The 22,230-nt window shown below is 38.0% G+C and overlaps 1 protein-coding gene across 3 annotated transcripts in view; it reads right to left on the bottom strand.

Moving 5' to 3' along the window:
* LOC117174240 (gephyrin) overlaps positions 1-22,230 on the bottom strand; it is a 309,691-nt gene that overhangs the window by 131,742 nt on the left and 155,719 nt on the right. For all 3 annotated transcript variants that reach the window (XM_033363135.1, XM_033363137.1, XM_033363138.1), the window contains exons 6-7: positions 7,419-7,485; positions 6,205-6,316 (exon numbers count right to left, since the gene is read on the bottom strand). In XM_033363135.1, coding sequence (XP_033219026.1) covers positions 6,205-6,316; positions 7,419-7,485 — 179 coding nt within the window. The remainder of the gene's footprint in view (positions 1-6,204; positions 6,317-7,418; positions 7,486-22,230) is intronic.

Here is a 22,230-nt window from a genome sequence, read left to right as displayed (position 1 = left end):
AAAAATAAGTCAAGTTTTTGATAAGTAGGATAGTCAGTGCTAGAACCAATATGCATCTCCCATTCCTTGAGAGTACTAATAACAAACTTTTTAACCATTATAAAAACAAGTAAATCACTCCAATGTTCTGTTAAGCGTTTAAGATTCTTGAGAGCCAGCACATACTCATTTGTTTTATCGCGTAAGTTTTTTAAGTCTTCCAGAATATTATTCGACACAATAGGAAAATTGATAAAGGCTTGTAAATGAGTTGAGATTAAAGCTCTCTTGTTGTTAAATCTAGTCTTTAGCGACTCCCAAGTGGAGATAAAGTTAGCATCAGTGATCAAAACATGTTTTAAAAAACCTTCAGCTTCGCCCTTTAAGAACAATTTCAAATAGTGCAATCTTGTTACATTTGACAAGAAATCGTTTTGAATTATTAAAGCATAAAATAAATCGCGAAAATTCTCCCAATCCTTCTAGTCTCCTGAAAACTCCGGTAAAGTGACCTTAGGAATTTTAACAGGCAAGGAATAATGACGAATAATTTGAGACTGAGTTGAGCTTTCATTAGCCTCAGTTTCAGGAGTAAGGAAGACCAATTGATTACATAAAAAATCTCGCGCATTTTGATAAGCATCTTCAATAGCGAGATACTTAGACTTTAAGAAATATTCCAATTTCTCACGCTCAGCCGACGTAGTTCCAGCTTTAATTTCCAGATTCAGGGTTTCACAACTCTTCCAGCTAAAATTTAAAAGTCTTAATTTGCAAACTAAAGAACTGACTTACTTTAGTTTTAAAGTGCTCGGACAAGGCGAGCAAATTTGAGTGTGCGAGAGCATAATTAATAATAAAATGTCAATAAATCATCACAGAAATACTACGGTCTGAATTATTTTGTTCGCCAGAACGAGCCTCTCTCATTATGGGTAAAATAAAGTTGTCATCTTACCACTGGAGAAGGTTAGAAATCGATGAAGTCTAAAATTAAATGTGCTCACAATCATCCAAATATCAGCTGGCAAACCTGTTATTTCTTCCTTCAGGTAAAGGATAATGAAAGGCCGATCCAGTGAAGAATGACAGCATGAAAGAGTAGAGTACAGACTGTATGGAGAAGGACGGCAGCCATACAGTACTTGCGAAGATGTTGTCACCAGCTTATATCCTTATTCCTTTTAAGTGATGTAGATTTTCTGGGATGTTGCTCTTCATATAATCTTTGATCGTTGTCCACACTTCCAAGGTGATTTCATTAATAGGAAGCTGCTGTGCCACTTCCATTTTGATAGCAGCTACTTTAACAGCCGAAAGTAATCTGTTTACAGATATTGTGCAGCTTTGACCTGCCAGATTCTGCTCTTTTATTCTTGCGGCTAACTCTAGGGATTTGTAAGAAGGATCTATGATTTTCTCTCTATTTGGATAAGGTCACCAACTCGGGAGTATGTGGTGGTTTTTGGATCATCAACAGGTTGAGAAAGAACATCAATTGCTCCTGCTTGACCGTGTGATGCAGCTTCTACTAACTGATGTTCATTCCCGTTGTTTTTCCGAGTCAAATGAACCTGTTGTTTAATCACCATTTCTCGGTCTTGTGTGATGTGTAGATTAGTCCTGATGTCCTTCACCTTAGCGATAAGACCTCTTAGTGCAACTTTCTTTATATTAGGATACTTTGCAGCATACTTCGTCCTTAAATTGTACCCCTTCTCTATTTTTGTTTCAAACAATTTCTGTCAAGGTGGTTGGCTGCAAATAGCGAACGCCAACCAAAGCATCCCCCAGCGGGGGATGCTTTGGCTAAAATACTGCACTAAAATACTCTCCATTATTATTGATGGGTTTTCGTGTTTTTCTTAGTATCTCTCCTCTTCGTTCTCTGCCTGGCTGGCATGGGAAACCGTGCCAGTAGCAGTGCTACGGTCAACATAGCCGTCAAAGTCATAAGAGGAGCGCTCAAGCCATACTGCAAGACGAACACTTATTTATTTCTTTTTCAAACCGCTGCCATACTCAAACAGCAGCCGCCAGCGTTGGAGGTACCAAAAGTCACCTCTGGATTCTTTCTTAGAGCTGCCATCAATCATTTTGTGCCTTATTTGGCACTTTGGGGGCGAAGACCGGTTTTATTAACCCATTATTCACGAACTGGATTGCATCCAAGTGTTCCATAGGGGACCTACAGCTTAAGGTGGGATCTGAACCACCAGAACCTTGGTCAAGATACATAGAAAAATTTCCAGAGGAAACGGCTCAGGGATTAAACCCCGGAAGTTTAACATGAAGCTTGGGTGCCTAGCCAACTGAGACACTGAAGCTTATTATTATCTTTTTTTTCAAACTTATACTCGAAGGAACCCGGTTTGACGTCATAGCCACAGATTAAGTCAAGTGACTACTGAGATAAGGCTGTTATAAGTTAATTTAATACGAAGCTTGAAAATTTCAGTGCTGATGTTGTAGGTATGCAATTACGAGCATGGTGTAGCTTCCACCTCGTTCCTTACCGCCACCATACTTAAACAGCGGCCGCGAGTGTTCTAGGTGACATCAGTCACCTCAGGATGCTTTCTTAGAGCTACCATCTTTTGTTTTTTTAACTTTTACTCAGGTGAACCCGGTTTTACATCATAGCCACGGACTAAGTCAAGCGACTTGTGACTTGTCAAGTGCACGTTTGAGGCCTTCTGTGATGATGTTGTACGTATACAATTACGAGCACGGTGTAGCTTAGAACTCGTCTGTACTACTGTACAATATTATACCTATTGTACCATACCCTAAAATTAAACTTCACCAACTCCGTATGTAAGAACCTCCGGTTTACAATATTCCGAAAGTTGATGCCTGGATGGTTCTATGTTGCAGGAAACGCAGATGCGGCTGCTCAGTCGAGCATGAGAAACGACTGGAGGACCGCGTCTTTTATGCGTTAGTTGCATCAGGTTACAATATCCTTTTCTATTCTTCCGACTTAGGATCAAGGCCATTGCAAGCCATGTCCGAAATCGTTCTAGCATCGGTGATGGAGTGTATCTCCCATAAGGTCAGTCTTTAACATAAAGCCCTACACTAATTTTCAGGATATTTCATGAAAGTCTTCTAATCCGAGAAAATAATCCAGCAGGTATTCGTCTCCGTGGTACGCCAGTGTAGCACATTCACAAAGTATGTAATGGCCTGTCCCCTCACGAAAATCATACTTTCTACAGCAAGAGCTGTCTTAAATATTCATGTTAGTCAAGTGTTTTAGTAAGTCAGCAGTGTTTAGTAAGCATCCTTACTAGGACATTAATCTGCCTTCTTGCCATGTTCAAGAGTTCATTAGTACTCTTAGTAGGGGTGAGTGGGGTATGGTGCCGCGCTTTGATTTGAATGTCCCAAAAATTATGATTAAAATGTGATTGTTATATGTGTATTTTCTAAGTTGAAGCTAACATTATCAAGGAACATATTTCATTACTCCAAACCGCTTTTTAATTACTTCCTTATTTCGCATTTAATTAATTGATGGATGTTGCATTCCAGCCACCGTACCGCAAGCACTAGGTTACAGTGGACTTCATATTATTGCCGTTTATTTAAACAATACGCACACTGTAAAATAACGAGTATATAATAATTCTGAATAGTGTAGTACAACGAAGAAAAATTACTCTAAACTTTTTTATCACTAATTTAATGTTTTCTTACTAATCAAAGTAAAGTATGTGGAAAAAGCAGTTATAACCTCTTACTCGCTGCTGAAATACATAGGGTGCACAGTGGCACGGTGACGCAGCAAAATGTAATTAATATTAATTTGTTTAAGACGCTTATAAAAACAAACCATAATAACTAAAATTTAATCAAATACTTCACTTATTAAACCTAACTTTTCCATGCTTGAAGGATTTCAAAAAACGCTGTGTGTGCCTCATTTGCGCCAAAGACTTTTTTTATCTGTTTTCGCTAAAACAGTTTTTTCATAATTACTCCTCTGAGGCATATTTGAAAACAGAAATTGCAGCAAGTAACTATTTTACAAACAGAGAAAACTACTTTATTTTAAAAAACTAGTATAAAAATTTGAAAAAAAAACACGCGTTAATTGTAATTAACACCGTGCCCCGCACTGGCAACGTACTATACTCCCCCTATTTATACGAGATACGAAATTATTAGAACGCACTAATTTTCTCCCCCTTCCAATATTTCGCATGCTCTTCAGAGAGCCATTTACCAATGGTTTCTTTTGCAGATGCTCACGAGATACCGCAGTATGGTTCCATGCCAATCAGTGTCTGTGAAGCTACCGTCTAGGTCAGTGCATCTGCCTTCTCATTAAATTCAATATCTTTATGACTGGAAGCCCATATCAGATTGATCCAGTTTTTATCACCTACCTTAAGAAGATCTTGATGGCAACTCCAGACTAGTATGGAAATAAGCTCTTCAGAAGTAAGAGCCTTAAGTACCCGCTTACAAATTTCCTCCAGGCAAACTTTAACAGGTATTATATAGGCCTAAAAACTGTAGGAAATGTATCCAGGGCTGTTGTTATCTCAGCCCTGATCTTATTTCCATAGATTATATTATTGATTTATTCAGTCACTGGCAACTAGATCGTTGATGCTTATCCTATTATGAGTCTGATTATCATTGTATACATATAACAAGTCAGTAATTCTGGATTTTACGTCCCATGTGTTTCCTATTTCGCGTCTATACGCCCAAAAATGCATCCTAACTTTTTTTACCATTGTTTAAATAATCACAAGTTGTTGTGAACTTTACTTGATTGTTAATGAATACACCCACAGTTCTTCGCAGTGCTCATGTTATATATAATTGTAATATACCATCCCTGCATGGACGTCCTAAGTGACTATAACTTTAAATCAGTATCACAGGCAGCGCCAAGGAAAAAAGGAAGGATTGAACGCGCGCTGTTTGAATATGAAAACTGTAAGAATGCAGGCTCATGCGGCGCACGCTCCATCGACTTCGAGCTTTTGAATCGGTCGGATAAAACTCTCGAATACTCGAAATTTCTTTAGTGTTCTTTAAATAAAATATTCCGATAAAATAATCCTCGTGATATTTTCGCTAAAATTTATTTGGTTTATTCATGAAAATGATAGTTAAAATTGTAATTCGGTTTTTCGAAACATTAATGAAAATATGTATTCATTACTTTTATTTTGGTTAAAGTAGTCCGGCTACTGGATCCGCCTGATGTAAAATCCTTCAAGTTAGTTTTTTTGGCGGAGACATACGCTTTTACAAAATGCCTCTCTTAGGGGCCCTTTCTAGGTTAAAATTTGAATTATAACTGTTTAAAGTCGTGTCAAAAAACATGGGATCTTATGGAAAGGCCTTTCGCGGGCTCCAAAAATGGTTAATTTTCGCTTTAAAACAAGTTGAATATTGTTAGGACAACTGTTTTTGAGAAATAAAATATAATTTGAAATTTGAATTACTGCTCATTTGTACTTGCTTCCAGAGTATTTGAGCTTAATCTTCGCAAAACATACCGAGGTAAAATATGACGAGAACGGTGTGGCGTTGACTAAAGTTTGCACACAGCTTCTGCTGGAATCGGGAAGTGCGCTAAATTACAAATAATGATGCAGTTGCCTATGTATTTATAATTTAAGTTTACTTTATCGACGTATAGTTATGATGTCATCTGTCGGGCGTAAAAAATTACTTTTAGTTAGATCGAGTCAAATCAATATTTAAATTTACATTTTATCATTATTTAAAAACCATATTATTTATATTATTCTGCATTAAAACTTAATACACTCAAAAATGTAGAATGTGAGACTTTAGAACAGTTCATGTGACTTCGAATGAAAGCAGGTGATTTCAAGTTGTTTGAAGTGAATTTATGAGAATTCAAATGATTTCAAATATTTCATGGGATTTAAAGAGAATGGAAGAGACTTCAAATAAATTTAAGTGACTTCAAGTGAATTCAAGAGACATCAGATCCTGCAGGAGATTTCATACATTTTTTAGGGGACTTCAGCATATTTCATTACAAGAGTATACTTAACTTCACGAGTTGCCAACCCCACCGTAGAAAATAGTTTAGTGAAACTATGATACTACAGAGTAATCGCAGTTACATCGTCTGTTACGGAACATGTTTAGAACGCCTTGCATATTTAAAGAATTAAAGTGATTGAAATAAAAATAATAATACAGTATACATTTACAACTGCTTACCTAATATCTTGTCCCTCAGTTGAATGACAAAGAATTTCAATTTCTTGTTCTTCACCGCTTGAATGCGATTTTATCAATTTCGTATCCTCTACTTGAACTACTGCTGTGGCTTCTAATTTCAGAAAAATACAAAAATAATAGAAAATTATTGAAACACTAACAAAGGGAACTTACTGCGTGCACAATACCGATAAAAATATTGAATTAACATTAGACATAGAATTAATCTCTAACAAGGGGACCTTTAGGTCTGCTTTTTTTAAATTGGTACTCTCCTCAAGTAAAGTTACATACTAGAGCTTTTCTGAGAAAAATCAAGAAGACGCAAATTTTACCCATTTAAAAACAAATTCACTTTAAAAATTGTGAACGCATGGTCATCCAGCCGATGAAAAATTATCTTGAAGCGTCGGTAGCTCCCTGGTAGAGCGCTTGGCTAATCGCCGCAAGGTTGCGCGTTCGATTCCCGCTATGCGTACTTTTTTTTATTTGATTTTTTAAAATGCTTGTTGTTTCAATTTTTGAAAAACATTTAATATCATTGGATATCATTTAATATCTAAATGCCACTTGATGATTCTTTATTCCTTATTTTTAATAAAAACTCTGTTATCGTATTTTTATTATCACTCGTTTAGACAATTTTGCATTTTGTAAATTTTGTAAATATTTGTAAATATTTGTGAAATGATTCATTGCATCCACTGGTATTTTGTATTTATTATTCAAATTTTAATTTGAAATATTTTCTTCCTACTATAATTTCACAATATAAATACTAGAAACTATTGAAGTATTAAGAATTTTAATAAAATGCACAATCGTCGAAACGAGGGATAATACAAATATGATAAACAAAGTTTTTATTATAAATAGGGAATAAATAATCATTTAATAGCATAATTATGTTAGATTTTCATGAAAAATGCAGCAGACAAGCATTTTGAATAATAAAAAATAAAAAAAAAAAAAAAAAAGTACGGATAACGAGAATCAAATGCGCAACCTTGCGGCTATCAGCCAAGTGCTCTACCAGGGAGCTACCGCGTCTTCGAAATACTTTTTCACCTGCTCGATTATCACACCTTGTAAGTTACATTGTCAATTTATGACAAATATGTTTGTGTAAGGACATCTCTTAAAATGTACCCTAGCCCTCATGAAATAAACTCAAGCCTCCAGGGGACACATAATTATGTAAAGGTGTATCTCACCATCTGGTACAGGAGCTCCGGTGTTTACCCAAACACAAGTTCCAGGATCTAGCTGCATTGTTCCTGGCTGCAAAATGCAATTAAGCGTATACATTACAAATGATGACATGAAATATTGGGTGCACAACAGTCAAACCCTATTGAAATTCGATTGATTTCATTAGGATGCACGGATTGTCCTTATACGTGGCAAAAAAGATTTTTTTAAATATATTTTTTCTGTCTGTACAATAAGCCAAATAATAATAACTTTATATATCATAACTATAAATAATAACTTGAAATAAATAATATATTGTGCATGCTGTGGGAGAAAGAGTCGAATCGTCTTCTCCCACAAGGCGCACATACGACTTTGTCCAACACTCGCAGAGAAAATACGGCTGAAGATGTCGTCTCGAGACCAGCCTCCTAAGTCACATTTCTATCGCGGATGTTGAACAAAAATATTCCTATTTGTTAAAAATTTATAAATCAATGTAAACACGCAACATATCCATTTTAATCTGTATCAAAAGAAGGGGATGAACGAACAGAATAAAAGAGCACACATTAGCTAGGGTGAAAATAACGAAAGTTTTCGGTTCTAAATTTTATTGTCCATTATACTGCGAACTCTATAGACTAGGGATCTCGCCGGCAGGGCCTGCCATTTCCACAAAAAAGGTAGATAAATTGGGACTTAACAGATGACATCGGCAGAGGATTAACATTTTACAACGGATAAAACTGGCGATTTTATAGATAAATTGGGACTTAACAGATGACGTCGGCAGAGGATTAAAACTTTACAACGGATAAAACTAGTAATTTTGTAATTGATGTTTTTCAAATTAAAAACGTCTAGCCTTTTCGCTTATTTTGTAAATATATATGATTTTAGTTTCTTTAATATATAAAACTGAGATATTTTGCAAAATTTACTCTAAATCATTAACAATAAGTTTTTCTATATTAAGGTACATTTTAGGGAGGATAATTAATCTATGATTCTAAAAACAATATCAAATCACAAATGATCTCTTTGAGAAAATTCACTTTTTATTTTTCCAAAAAATTAACGCAATTTTGGATTATGTCGATTTTTTGCCAAGATTCAAACTTTCAAGAACATGTTCGTTGATATTTAAAATATTTACGTAAGTGTACAAGTAGCAACAAATTGATAAAGACATTTATTTTTTGAAACACAATAAATACGTGTCTCATATTTTGTTCCATAAGATAATAGATTTTAGCCTCAAAAAATTCCCTAACAACACCAGACTTTGATTCAGTGACATTTTTTTAGTTCAAAGAAATGGCTATTTATTCGAGTTAAGATTTTTCTTTCATTTCAACTGATTTCGTTTATTTAAAAGTTTATTTTTGTTGAAAAGAATGTTTAAAAACGGTTTTCTAATTCAGGAAAAATATTTTTCTTATATTTTTATAAATATTTAAAGTCAAAATTAAACGTAATTTGTTTTAACTATGATTAATATAATGTCTAATTTTGAAAGCTTTGGAACTAAAATTATTTGATAGAGAAAATACGTCAATTTCAAGTCCATTGTGTTTAAAATTGTTTTATTTCAAATATTTTTATTTTAAGCGACTTAAAGTAAGAAATAATACAAACAATTATAGTCTATATTGAAATAGTATTTTACGAAATACTTATATCTCTTAATTATTAAATTCAGTATCATAAATTTTAAGATTGTTTCGAGCTTTAATTTTCACGACTTTTTTTTGTAAGTTAAGAAAATTATGAGTATTTAGAAACAAATTACAGTAAAATTTTCTTAATACATATATTATGTATATTCATAGCTTAAATATACATTGAAATATTTTGACTGTTTCTCAACAGCGTCTTGAAGAACTTACAAAAAAGTTAATCATGAGGATTTAATCATTTAATTACAATGTAAATTTATATATATAATTAACAATTTGTCATAAGGACAACCGCAGGATTTCGCTGGGAGCGGGTGCCAATCTGGAAAATTGCACCCGCTTCCAGCGAAATCGCGGTAAAATTTCAGCCACAACCACGTCTCACGACCGTGAGATAGGTGGTTACAGTCTGTAAAGTAATCAATACGACGATCCAGCAAAAGCCTCGTGCACCCTAAGAACACAGAGCGACCCAAGGACAACCGCCTTCTGCATTTTTCCCGCAAGTGTTCTAGCATATTGTTGACATGGAGGGATGCTTTTTATGCCATTAGCAAGTGAAAGCTTGAAACCTCCAAGAGCGCCGATGATAATGACGACCAATTTAACAGAATATTCCGGGTACAATCGTTGCAACTCCCTTATAAGGTCTCGATACCTCTCTTTCTTTTCATTCTCCTTGGTTATGATGTTTTTGTCAGCTGGTGCCGAAAATTCGATAACAAACATGGTTCGCTTCTCGAAGTCAAGAAGAACCATGTCAGGCCTCGAGTGAGCAACAGAAACAATTGTCGAGAATATAAAGTTCCAGTATATGCGGCACTTCCCATTTTCGACAATTGACTCAATTTCCTTAGGAGCATTTAGAGGAGCGATATTAAGGTTAATGTCGTACGAGTGACAGATATGGTAATAAAGCACTCTTAGTGCCGCATTGTGCCTTTGAATGTAGGTCGTTCCCGCGTGAGTTGGACAACTAGATAGTATGTGAGCTAAATGCTCGGGGTGTGCATGGCACGCCCTGCAGCTATCATCGGGAATGTCTTGGCTCAAAATGTGGCGACGGTGTGTTAAGGTGGAAATGACACCGTCTTGGCATGCAAAAATGAAACCCTCTAACCAGACTTCAATCCGGGCGATTTAAGGAAAGCAAACGTTAGCTCACAAGACATTAACTGATCCTTCACATTTCTGTGGAAGATACCGTGTATCCTCTTATCGAGGAGCTGTTCACGAAAGTTTTTCTCTTGTACTTTCTTAATCCGGGCTTTCAGGAGTGAGCACTCGAGATAGATAAGATTTTATGCATTTTGCTCACCCCTAATACTGAAGTCAAGTCCGAGTGCTTCAGCAGCCTCCTCCGCTGCTTTGTACAGAAACGCTCCTTTGCCCACTTCTTCGTGATTTCTGACCATTTTAAGAAGAGGATCTCTTCCATTTGCAACTTTATGTGCTGTACCCAGAATAATCCTGTTGTGAAGACATTCAAGACTCAATATTCCGCGACCCCCTTGACGGCGTGAGATGTACAGACGCGGAACGGAAGACTTAAGATGCATGCTTTTGTTCATGTGCATAACCTTTCTTGCCCCGATATCAAGAGATCTGAGCTCGTTCTTCGCCTATGGAACTACTCCAAATGAATAGAGTAGTACCGGGATGGCAAGCATGTTCGTTACAGATACTTTGTTCCTCGCCGACAGTTCGGAAGACCAAATCTGTCGGATGAGACGTTTGTATCTGCTTCGGAGAGCATCCTTTATATATGTCACATCCTGAATGCGGCTCTGTGGCACGCCCAGGTATGCATAAGTCTCTCCAGCGCAAAGGTGGCGTATGGCGCTTCTATCAACGAGCTCACGATCTTCAGGGATGCCATTAAGTTTTCCTCGCTTCAAATAAACCTTGGCGCATTTGTCTAACCGAAATTCCATTCCAATTTCCTTAGTATATCGTTCGACAATCCCCAGAGCTAGATGCAGTTGCTCTCTGTTTTTAGCATAGATCTTAAGATCGTCCATGTAAAATACATGGGTGACCTTGTACTTTCGATCTGCAGGTATGCCGCACAAGTAACCGTCGGAATGGTGAAGTGCTAGAGATAGTGGCAATAATGTAAGGCAAAAGAGGAGCGAGCTCATGGTGTCGCCCTGAAAGACACCTCTCTGAAAGGTGACCTTGTTAGTTGTCACACGATTTTTTCCAGACTACGCCTTTCTTTGAGCCTCGTTGTTCATACATTTCTTGCCACACAGGTTCAATTGCCCGAACAATCCTATCATTTAGGATAGCTGTGAATATCTTATAAAGTGTGTTCAGACAAGTTATTAGCCTGTAATTCTTCAGGTCAGTTAAGTTGCCTTTTTTCGGCAGAAGTATTTTGCTCCCTTCCACCAACCACTTTGGAATCGGCTCTTCCGACTTCAAATATGAGGTCTATGCTGAACTTTGTAGACTTCTCTCCAAAATACTTCGAACTCCTCTGGTTTGGGTGGGAGTTCGACAGTAACTGGAGGGTCTTGGGAGAGTCGAGATGGGTCAGAGAGAAACTGTTGATTTTCTCTGACCCACCTCTCCCTCCGCTTTAGACTTCTCTTAACGTCAGATAGTATCCGCATTGTCTCAATAATATGCTGCCTGATGTTTAGCAGCTTTGACTTGTTAAGTGTGTGATAACGGGTCCGGAGTTCGCGCGCGAACTCTCGAACCTTGGCGGTAAAATTCCTGCCTCTATTTTGCTTTCGTTTTCGAAATTTTTTTTAGGGACTGTAGTGGTTCTAATTCGCGACCTAAATTTGAAAAAGCTGAGGTGAATTGGGTTGAAGAATTTTTGCTGCTGTTTACTGCAAACTGTAAATCATCTATATGTTCGTCCCAGGTGATGTGATCGTTATCTAGGTAGATTTTAATAATTTGTTTGATTTTTCTATTATAACGTTCCGTTGGGTTGGCTTGGGGGTAATAATTAGGTCTTTAAGTTTGCCTAATACCGAATTTTTCAGTTAAGTCTCTGAGTATTTTATTGACAAATTCCGAGCCATTATCAGTATGAAGAATCCGCGGTGTTCCCCAAAGCAAAATGACACGTTTGTGGAATTGTGACTCTATTGTGCTCAGGTTAGCTTTTTTAATTGGGATTATTTCGACCCATTTTGTAAAAAGGTCCACAAACACTAAAATGGATTGATTTTTTTTTCTTTTTAGAACTTTGTAGCGGGCCCATGATATCCGCTGCTACCATGGTCTATGGTTCTTCCATTGCCCTTTTTCCCATGAGTCCTATCTTACTTTGGTTACTTGGTTTTACTCTTTGCCCAGTCTTGGAATTTTTTACGTATTTGATCAAGTCCGAATATATCCCTGGCCAAAAGTAATGTTCGGAAATGTTCGCGTAAGTTTTTTCTGAGCCTAAATGTCCTGCCTAGGTTTCGTCGTGGTTTTCGCGTAAAACTTGACATCTCAAGCTTTGGGGTACGACTAACTTCCAAGGGTTCGAGTCTGGTAATAGAATAGATTTGAGTGGGTCCTTTCGATAAAAATAGAGTTTTCAATCTATTATTCGCGATTTTTCATTTTCTTCGGGTCCTTTTCTAACTTGTCTGATTTTGGTAGAGTACAAGTTAACGCTACAAGTTAACGCAAATTTTATGTTTCTTGCTGATTCTGCTGATCTCGACAGAGCATCAGGGACGAAGTTTAAACTATCTTTAGGACATATGATTTCGTAATCATATTCTAGTAACTCTTATGCCCATCTAGATAATCGGCCAGTGGGGTTTTTTAGTTTATGAAGCCACTCTAATGCTAAGTGGTCCGTAATTACGTTGGAGCTGTAACCTTCGAGATATGGCCTGAATTTCCTAGTGGCCCAAACCACGGCTAGGCACTCTTTGCCTGATGCCAGGGGCCGAGATTCTGCGCTGTTTAAAACTCTACTCGCGTAAGCGATTACGTAATTTACACCGTAGAATGTTTGCGTAAGTACTGCTCCTAACCCTGTGTTACTCGCGTCAGTTTCAAGTTAAAAGGGTTGTGTGAAATATAGACATGTCAAAATTGGCGCTGATATTAAAAGGTCTTTAGGTCTTTAGAATTCTTCATCCTGTTCAATTCCCCAATCCCACGTTTTATCTTTTTTCAGTAATCTATTAATTGGTTCTATTATTTTGGCAAAGTGTGGGATACATTTTCTATACCAACTTGCCATACCTATTATGTGCTGTAATTGTTTAATGTTTTTAGGTTTAGGGAATTCTAGGATTGATTAGATTTTTTCCTCGTCTATTTGGAGTCCTTTGTCGTTAATTTTGAAACCTAAATATTTAGTTTCTGAGCAGCTGAATTCACATTTGTCCAAAATAGTACAATGTTCAAGTAATTTAAATGGTCATCACAATTTTGAGTGACTATTACAATGTCATATAAATAACAAAAAACGTTTGGTTTCAAGTCTGGAGTGATAACTTTGTCCATAAGTCTCTGGAAAGTGTCTGGAGCCTTGCAATCGCCGCAAAAAATCAAGACCCTCAACTTTAGAAGGCAATAACTCCACAGAAAAAAATGTGAGGAGGTTCGAATAAGAACCACATGAATCCGCTAAGTTTTATGAATAAAATGGTGTTTCTGTAATTTGCGTAAAAAAATTTCGTTCCAAGCAATTTAGCAAAATACAAGTAAAAATTCTGTCACGAGGCCCATTGTTGAGACACCTTAACTTTCACATGAACCCAGAGCTAAGAATATGTTGAAAAAAATTTGCAAAAATTCTGGAGTGTCCTACAACATGTTTAGAATACAATGGAGACCTTAAAATTTACAAATATTTAAAAATGTCAGTTTTATAAGAATTTTTGTTGAATTTTTTTATTCAGAAATTGAATGGATATATCGTGCTGTTTAATGGCTTAAGCTGTGTGGTAATGTACCCTGATTCCTATTTTGTCCATAAAACTGAATAAAAATTATAATTATCTTGTATTTTGTTTATTTAATATAGTACACTTATTTCCGGATTATAATATAATTTTGTAATGATTAGACTGTTAATTCGCTACTGAAATGCTTGAAAGATTTGTTCATATTAGCAATTTCATGCGCGTATTTTTTTAAAAATTATTCGTAATAAGATAATATTGCACCATATGTAATCTAGTATAAATATTTTTCCATTAAGCCGAAATTTCTAACAATAGCTTACATTCTATAGATGACTTGACATGGAATTACTCATATAAACAAGTATTTCACGCATTTCAGCAGGGAATTAACAGCCTAATAGTTACAAAATTATATTATAATACGGAAATAAGTGTACTATATTAAATAAACAAAATATAAGATAATTCGCGTGCAAGCTTGATACTTGATAATATTAAAAATTGAGATCATGAGAGAAGGGCGCAGCCCAACTCAAAGCTTCGGAAGGGCCCTGATGAACCAGCAGCAGCTTTGGGAAAATCTGGAGAAAACGTCTGCCTGCCGCTGGGAAATATGACGGACCTTTTTTTCTACACTTTTTTCTACTCATTGGGCACGCGCCTCGCCTAATTAAACTCTAAATTATTCTGAGCGACTTATATCGCGAAAATATAATTTTTATTCAGTTCTATGGACAAAATGGGAATCAGGGTACATTACCACACAGTTTAAGACATCAAACAGCGCGATAGCTCTTTTCAATTCCTAAAGGAAAACATTCAACAAAAAGCATTATAAACATGTTGCAGAATACTCCAGAATTTTTACAAATATTTTTCAACATATTCTTAGCTCTGGGGTCATGTGAAAGTTAAGGTGTTTCAACAATGGGCCTCGTGACAGGATTTTTACTTGTATTTTCCAAATAGCTTGGAACGAAATTTTTTAAAGCAAATTACAGAAACACCATTTTATTCAGAAAACTTAGCGGATTCATGTGGTTCATACTCGAACCTCTTCACATTTTTTCTGCGGAATTATTGCCTTCTACAGTCGAGGGTCTTGATTTTTTGCGGCGATATTTGTAGCCTTTTTATTTTTCCAAATATTGATATCGTTATCTTTGTGTTCGTTCTCGTATTTGTTATTATAATAAATTTTTCCTACATTATTTTCCTTATCCTTTTCCCTAATTTTAGGTTTATCTAAATTAAATGAGTCGTGTGTGCTTGAGTGATCGCTAGTATCGTAGGCGGCGATGCTGTCGAGGCGTTGGAATTTGTTGCAGGAATTTGGGCTATCATGGTTTTTTTGGAGTTGGCTGTAGTTCATGTGACACCCTTTAATGTATTCCTATAAGCGATTTCTATTTCATTTCCATTTCGATGAGAATATTCGAGTTTATTTTGGAATGTTTTTAATTAAGATTGACATAATATTCAAGTGATAAAAATAAATGTGTATAAAATACATCAACCACAATGTCAATTGTCAAATCTGAAAGCAGACAACACCAGTCCACGTTACTGAGATAGTTACAAATTCCGCCATAATTAGCTCTCTTAAAGTCTAATCTTACTATATTGTCAGAGTATAATCTTGAATTATGAGCAGATTAAAAAAAATCGCATGTGAGAGGTGGGTGGTATTTGTCTACCGGTAGTAAAGGGCCAACCGATAAAGTTACTAACGTTTCACTAGAATATAAAAAAACTAGATCTAACAGTGATCCGTGTTCATTTCTATTGCTATTCACTTGGAGAAAATTTAAGTAACCAAGTGAATCAGATATTATATTAATTATGTCACTATGAATTCGCAGTGACCCTTCACTCGGTACACAAGTAGGCTCCTTTTCGATGTCAATTACCCACTTAGCATATGGTAAATTAAAATCTCCAAAAATATAGATTTTCGTTTCGGGGAAGGAGCAGGCCACTTCTTCAATTATTTCCGTTCTTATTAATAAAAAGTTTCACATCACGTAAGCCATATTTGGCTTCAATCAGTACTCCACCACCGCGTGAATTATCGGTGTAACCACACTACGATCATCTCAAAAAATGTCATAGTCATGCCAAGCTCAGTGGAAACTAATATATCATATGAACATGACAGAACTGAATACCTACGCATGCGTAAAGCGTTTGTTGACATGTACACCTTGGCTCGACCAGGTTACGTTCTTTCTTGCAGTCATAATTATTGGAGATCCTTGTCGAAATATCATTGTCAAGTTCATTTCTCCCTGCTGTCGTCGAGATGATATCTCTTTCTTCACGCCGTCGATTTCCTGCATCTGTAGTTTTGCACAGTCTGGTGCAAATTATATGTGCTTCAGGTTTACACCGCTTTCAGGGACTTTTTCAGTAGCAAGAAATTTGAGGATAAACATTTGAGCTACTCCTTCAGTTTCGAAAGCAAGTTTTACTGGACGAGGAGTCGTTTTGGTCTGTGAATAAAGACCAAGTCTGAATTCTAGTGGATTAAAAACCAAAAAATCCGGAAGGACCTCAGTAATTAAATTATTTAAACCAGATATACGATTTATTTCTGACAGGGAGGACACGGGTTCTGCTAATCCGAAAAAATCAGGTTGGTTTCCTAAAGTTTTTTTGTTCAATTTCAGCTAAGCATTTACGCGCGAGGGATATATCATGTGAATTTGGGGGAGGAAATTCATTTTATAATTTGTTTAAAATACCTTTAGCTGTTGTCATCCTGTCACATAACCCATCAACTCTTTGCTCTGTTGCCGTAATTCTCTGAAGTGCTCCATCCATTTTTGTTGATATGTTGTCAACCTTTGATCCCAGGGAATCGACCTTTTTCGATACCGCACCGATTTCCGGTCCGCCTCTATCGCATTAGTGAAGATATACTCAATATCCTGGGCAGATAATGGATTCGAGTCTGAAGGGGCCTCAGATGGAGCACGAGATCAAGACTTATAGTATTTCGCAAAGGATCGATTTTCAAGGGTGCCTGCACGATCCGCACAAACACGAATGATAAGAGAGATTACATCCAGAATATTGCACATTATTAACAACTTTTCCTTTGCTGCCCCGATAAATATTCTCAGATACTGAGAGTCTTCGCTAGATCCCATAGTAAAAAAGTAATTCAAAAAATTTTTAAGGTTAGAAAAATTAATCTACGCCTCCGCGAATGTTATTAACTGGCAATGTGAATTTATTATAGTACAAGAAAGTGCTCGATGATAACTTTAATGTTCGATTAACACTCACTTTCAAACACCCGAGAAAGCTCAATAGAAACGAATGTATGAGATAGCACTACAAAAAACGCTATCACATCTAGCTGTCAATTGCTTTAAATACAATAATTTGTCATAAGGACAAGCGCAGGATTTCGCCGGGAGGCATAATCACGTCTCACGACCGTGAGATAAGTGGTTACAGTCTGTCACGGAATCAATACGAATATCCGGAAAGAGTCTCATGCACCCTGAGAACACGAACCGACTCAAGGACGACGGCCTTCTGCATTTTTCCTGCGAGTATTTTAGTATATTGTTGAAACGCACGGATGATTTTTAGGTGCAACAGAAACAATTGTCGAGAATATGAAGTTTCAGTGTATGCGGCAGTTCTCATTCTCACCAATTGATTCAATTTCCCTAGGAGCATTTAGAGGAGCGATATTGAGGTTCATGCTGTAAAAGTAACAGAGATGGTAATAAAGCACTCTTAGTGCCGCATTGTGCCTCTGGATGTAGGTTCTTCCCGCATTAGTAGGACAACTAGATATGATGTGATAGATGCTCGGGTTGTGCATGGCACGCCCTGCAGCAATCATCGGGAATATCTTAGCTCGGAATGTGGCGACGGTATCTTAAGGTGGAAATGACACCGTCTGAACATGCAAAAATGAAACCCTACGTGCCACACTTTAATCCGGGCGATTTAAGGAAAACAAAAGTTAGCTCACACGACGCTGACTGATTCTCCCACCTCTGTGGAAGATGCCGTGCATCCTCTTATCAAGAAGCTGTTCACGGAAGTTTTTCTCTTGTGCTTTCTTAATCCGGGCATTCAGAAGTGAACACTCGAGATAGATAAGATTTAATGCATTTTGTGCATCCCTAATACTGACGTTAAGTCCGAGTGTTTCAGCAGCCTCCTTCGAGCTTCCTGGCCGATTTGCGACTCTATGTGATGTTCCTACAATAATCTTGATGTGCAGACATTCTAGACTCAATATTCCGCGACCACCTTGACGGCGTGTAATGTAGTGTCGCGGAACAGAAGAATGAAGATGCATGCTTTTGTTCATGTGTATCACCTTTCATGTCCCGATATCAAGGGATCTGGGCTCGTTCTTCGTCCACGAAACCACTCCAAACGAATGGAGTACTACCGAGACGGGAAGCATCTTTCTTGCAGATACTTTGTTCCTTTATATATCCTTTGCATCCTCTATAGATGTTACATTCTGAATGCAGCTCTGTGGCATGCCCAGGTGCGTATAAGTCTCTCCAGTGCAAAGGTGTCTTATAGCGCTTGTATCGACGAGCTCAGGGTCTTGAGGAATGCCATTAGGTTTCCCTCGCTTTAACTAAACTTTGGCACATTTGTCCAACGCAAATTCCATTCCTATTTCCTTAGTGCATCATAAATCTTCCTTAGTTGCTCTTTGTTTTTAGCATAGATCTTAAGATCATCCATGTAAAATACATGAGGGACTTTGTACTTTCGATTCGCAGGTTTGTCGCAAAAGTACCCCTGGAAATTGCGAAGTGCTGGAAATAGTGGCAATAATGTGAGGCACACTATTTTTTCCAGATACGATAGTAAACCTGTATACCAAAGCGGCATCAATCTCTCTATGTACTTTACGATTTGCGGACGAACCCTTAAACTTTCCAAAAGACAGATGATACGTGTATGGGCTGTTGAATCGGAAGTTTTCCGGAGATCAATCCAGGCCATCGATTGTTCACGCTGGAAGAATGCTGCATCTTTGCAGATAAATTTATCGATTAGCAGGTTCTCCCAAAATATTGCTATGCCTTTCTTTGAGCTGCGTCGTTGATACATTTCTTGCCACACAGGTTCGATTGCCCGAACGATCCTATAATTTAGGATAGCTGTGAATATCTTATAAAGTGTGATCAGACAAGTAATTGGCCTGTAATTCTTCGGGTGAGCTCAGTTGCTCATTTTCGGCAAGAGTACTGTGCGCCCTTCCACCAACCACTCCGGAATTGGCTCTTCCGACTTTAAATATGAGGGGAAAATACGGGTCAAATGTTGATGGGTCGAAGGAAACTTCTTCCACCAGAAGGGCTTGATACAATCTGGTCACGGTGCGGAATAGTTCTTCATCCCTCTTAATACTTTTTTCACCTCCTCGGTGGTAATGGCTGGGCATCCTTTATCAGGTGATATGAGGGCATTACATAGCTCCTTGAAGCTATTTATGTTATCTGAATCTTCGTCCAGTCTATGCTGCACTTCGCAGACTTCTCTCCAAAATACTTCGACCTCCTCTGGTTTGGGCGGGCGCTCGACAGTAACTGGGGGGTTTTGGAAGAGTTGAGATGGGTCAGAGAGAAACTGTTGATTTTCTGACCCACCTCTCCTTCCGCTCTAGACTTCGCTTAGCGTCAGATAGTATCCGTATTCTTTCAATAATATGCTGTCTGATGTTTAGCAGCTTTGACTTGTTATGTGTGTGATAACGGGTCTGGAGTTCGCACGCGAACTTTCGAACCTTAGCAGTAAAATTTCTGCCAGATGTGATGTAGTCAATCACACATTGAATGCGGGACGAATGCTGTCTTGTCCAGCCTATCTTTATGGCAAGTTGATGCATTCGTCTTTTAGTCCTATGATCAAGCGTTGGTTTTGTGTTACGGTTCGCATCGGCCAAAGCTCTTGCTGCATTATACACACAATAATTGATAGCCCAGAGGTAGGATTCCTCGGAAAAATGTCCACGAAGCTCGTCATCTATTTCAGCCAGATCTTTAGGCTTGATAGAAACCTTCGTGTTGATGTTTCTCCAGGTCATAAAGCATCGCTTTTCCTCTATTGGATGCCTGCCCGCGGTTGGTCTTAGTGTCGCCTCTCTTTCTCTGTTACCGGCTTGTTCTGGTTGTGGTAGAGTAGACGCTCCGCTTACATAGCTTCTTTTTTGGAGTAATTCGGCATGGTTTCGCAGATGTTGATGCGAAAAGTGCGATATCTCCGGCTGTTTCTCGCACCACAGAGCACGCAGAAGTGCCATGTAACCCCGTTCATGGGCCCACTCGCATCGTAGCACTCTAACAAGTCGTGATTTTGTCGCTTCGTCCATATACAGATCCCAAGATTCCGCCGATCCACCGTATTGACACTACCTTCATTGGCTCCCTCGGCCCTAGAGTGATCGGCATTGTTGGCCAACCCATGGTCGGAAGTCCTGGGCGTTCTATGGCTTTGAAACGCTCTTACTACAACTATGTTTGGTGTTGTTATTTTTGTTCCCACGAGAAGCTAGGGAAAGGGGTTCGTCAATCCTTGTAGAGCCCCGCATGCAAGGATAAGGCTGCCTACTCTGAAAGGTCGGCCGGTATCCCACAGTTACCGTTCTAGACACCTCATCCAGGTGCCATTCAGCTTTCGGCATAGATTTTGCACTTCTTCTTGGGGGTTAATTCCTTCGGGACCACCCCTGAAAAATTGTTCGCAACTGCCTATTAATTTTTGTAACCATATTCAGCAGAAACCCTTGGTACAGGGACCCTCTATCCGCAACCCGAGGACGCGTTCGGTGGCTTTCTCACAGGCCCTTCGGATTGATTCTAGAAGAATCAAAACTTCAAACTTTCAAATGTCTCGAAAAATAGGAAAAAGTCATCATTTTGAGCACTTACTTTAATTAAAGGATGATTCCCTGAATACTTCGAATCGCGAGAGACGAGGGGACACACGTTAATCAAGCACCCCGAAGGGAACAGAAGACTGCTACGCCCACGTAGTTGTTCCTGGGTTACGCTAAAAGTAGTAGTTTGTTTTAAGACTAATTTCGAGTATTGCAGAATCGTAAGCGTACATTCTCAGTAACAGTGAAATGAAGAAAAATTGAATTTCGTCAATTACAGCGCCACCTATCGCGAAACGAGAAAAATTTTTTAGACAAATCATACGCATTTTTATCCAAAGAATCCGAATATGCAATAAAAAATAAGGTTTCCCATTTAAGATTTCGAACTTGCCCCTACTCCCAGGGGCGGTGTGGGGGAACCGATTTTAACATCAGTGTATGTACTGCTCAGTGTGGGGTCAGTTAGGGAAGCGATAATGGAGTGCAGAGACATATGTCGGTTGCAGCAGGTGATGTATGGAGAAGTCTCCGTTAGCGACGAAGGAGCAGGTAGAGACAGAGCTGGAGGCTTATTTCGGGGTTGCGCTACGTCAGTAGTAAGGGGAGAAAGCTGCACTGGGAGAACGAAGCAAGCGTGGAAGCGAGCATGTGCCTGGAAAGAAAGGACGGAGAAAGGCTAGAGAAGATAGAGGGAAGGTCAGACACGAAAGTAGGTGGCACGATGGAGAACGAGCAGAAAGGGATCTGGGAGAGGTTAGAGCACATTATAGAAGAAAATGTGAGAGCGTAGGAATTAAAAGAAGGTGGCGACTAGAGAAAGGATAAGGGAAATGGAGGTGATAACAGAAAAGAAAGACAAGGCCGAAAGGAGAAATAATATTGTGGTAAGAGGGTTGCAGCTAAGGCGCTGGAAAGAAAAGGAGAGCATGGATGAGCTTCTACACAGCATACGGAGGCCTAAGGGCAAGTTAGGTAAAGTTAGGCCAGAAGGGAAAAAGAGGAATAAAGAGGCAGTCATGGAATTGGAGGATTGGGCCCCTACCACTTTTAATTATTTTATCATTAGGATACCTGGAAATTACAATCAATTATTTCTCATCCAAATAATAACACAGGCCCACAAAAAAAAGTGTCTGTGCAATTGATCAGACCTATATATTCTTATGTATTTTTCGACGCTGAATTCGAATTTGCAATAAAAAAGTAGGGTCCAGCTACTTTTTTATGGGGTTTTGCTCGAAAAACCTCATTTTTTACGGTTTTTTCATGGTTTTTTTAAATAAAAAAAAAACCATGTTTTGATTTTTTTTTTCAAAAATTTCAACCCACCATACGGCGATGAAAAGGCAGAAAATCGCGAAAAGTGAAAATTTGCTTCAAATTTGATTAAAATGACATT

This window comes from Belonocnema kinseyi, chromosome 6 (assembly GCF_010883055.1).
Source record: "Belonocnema kinseyi isolate 2016_QV_RU_SX_M_011 chromosome 6, B_treatae_v1, whole genome shotgun sequence".
NCBI lineage: Eukaryota > Metazoa > Arthropoda > Insecta > Hymenoptera > Cynipidae > Belonocnema > Belonocnema kinseyi.
Note: the sequence above shows the minus strand (reverse complement) of the source record. Positions and strands in the feature narration are given on the sequence as shown.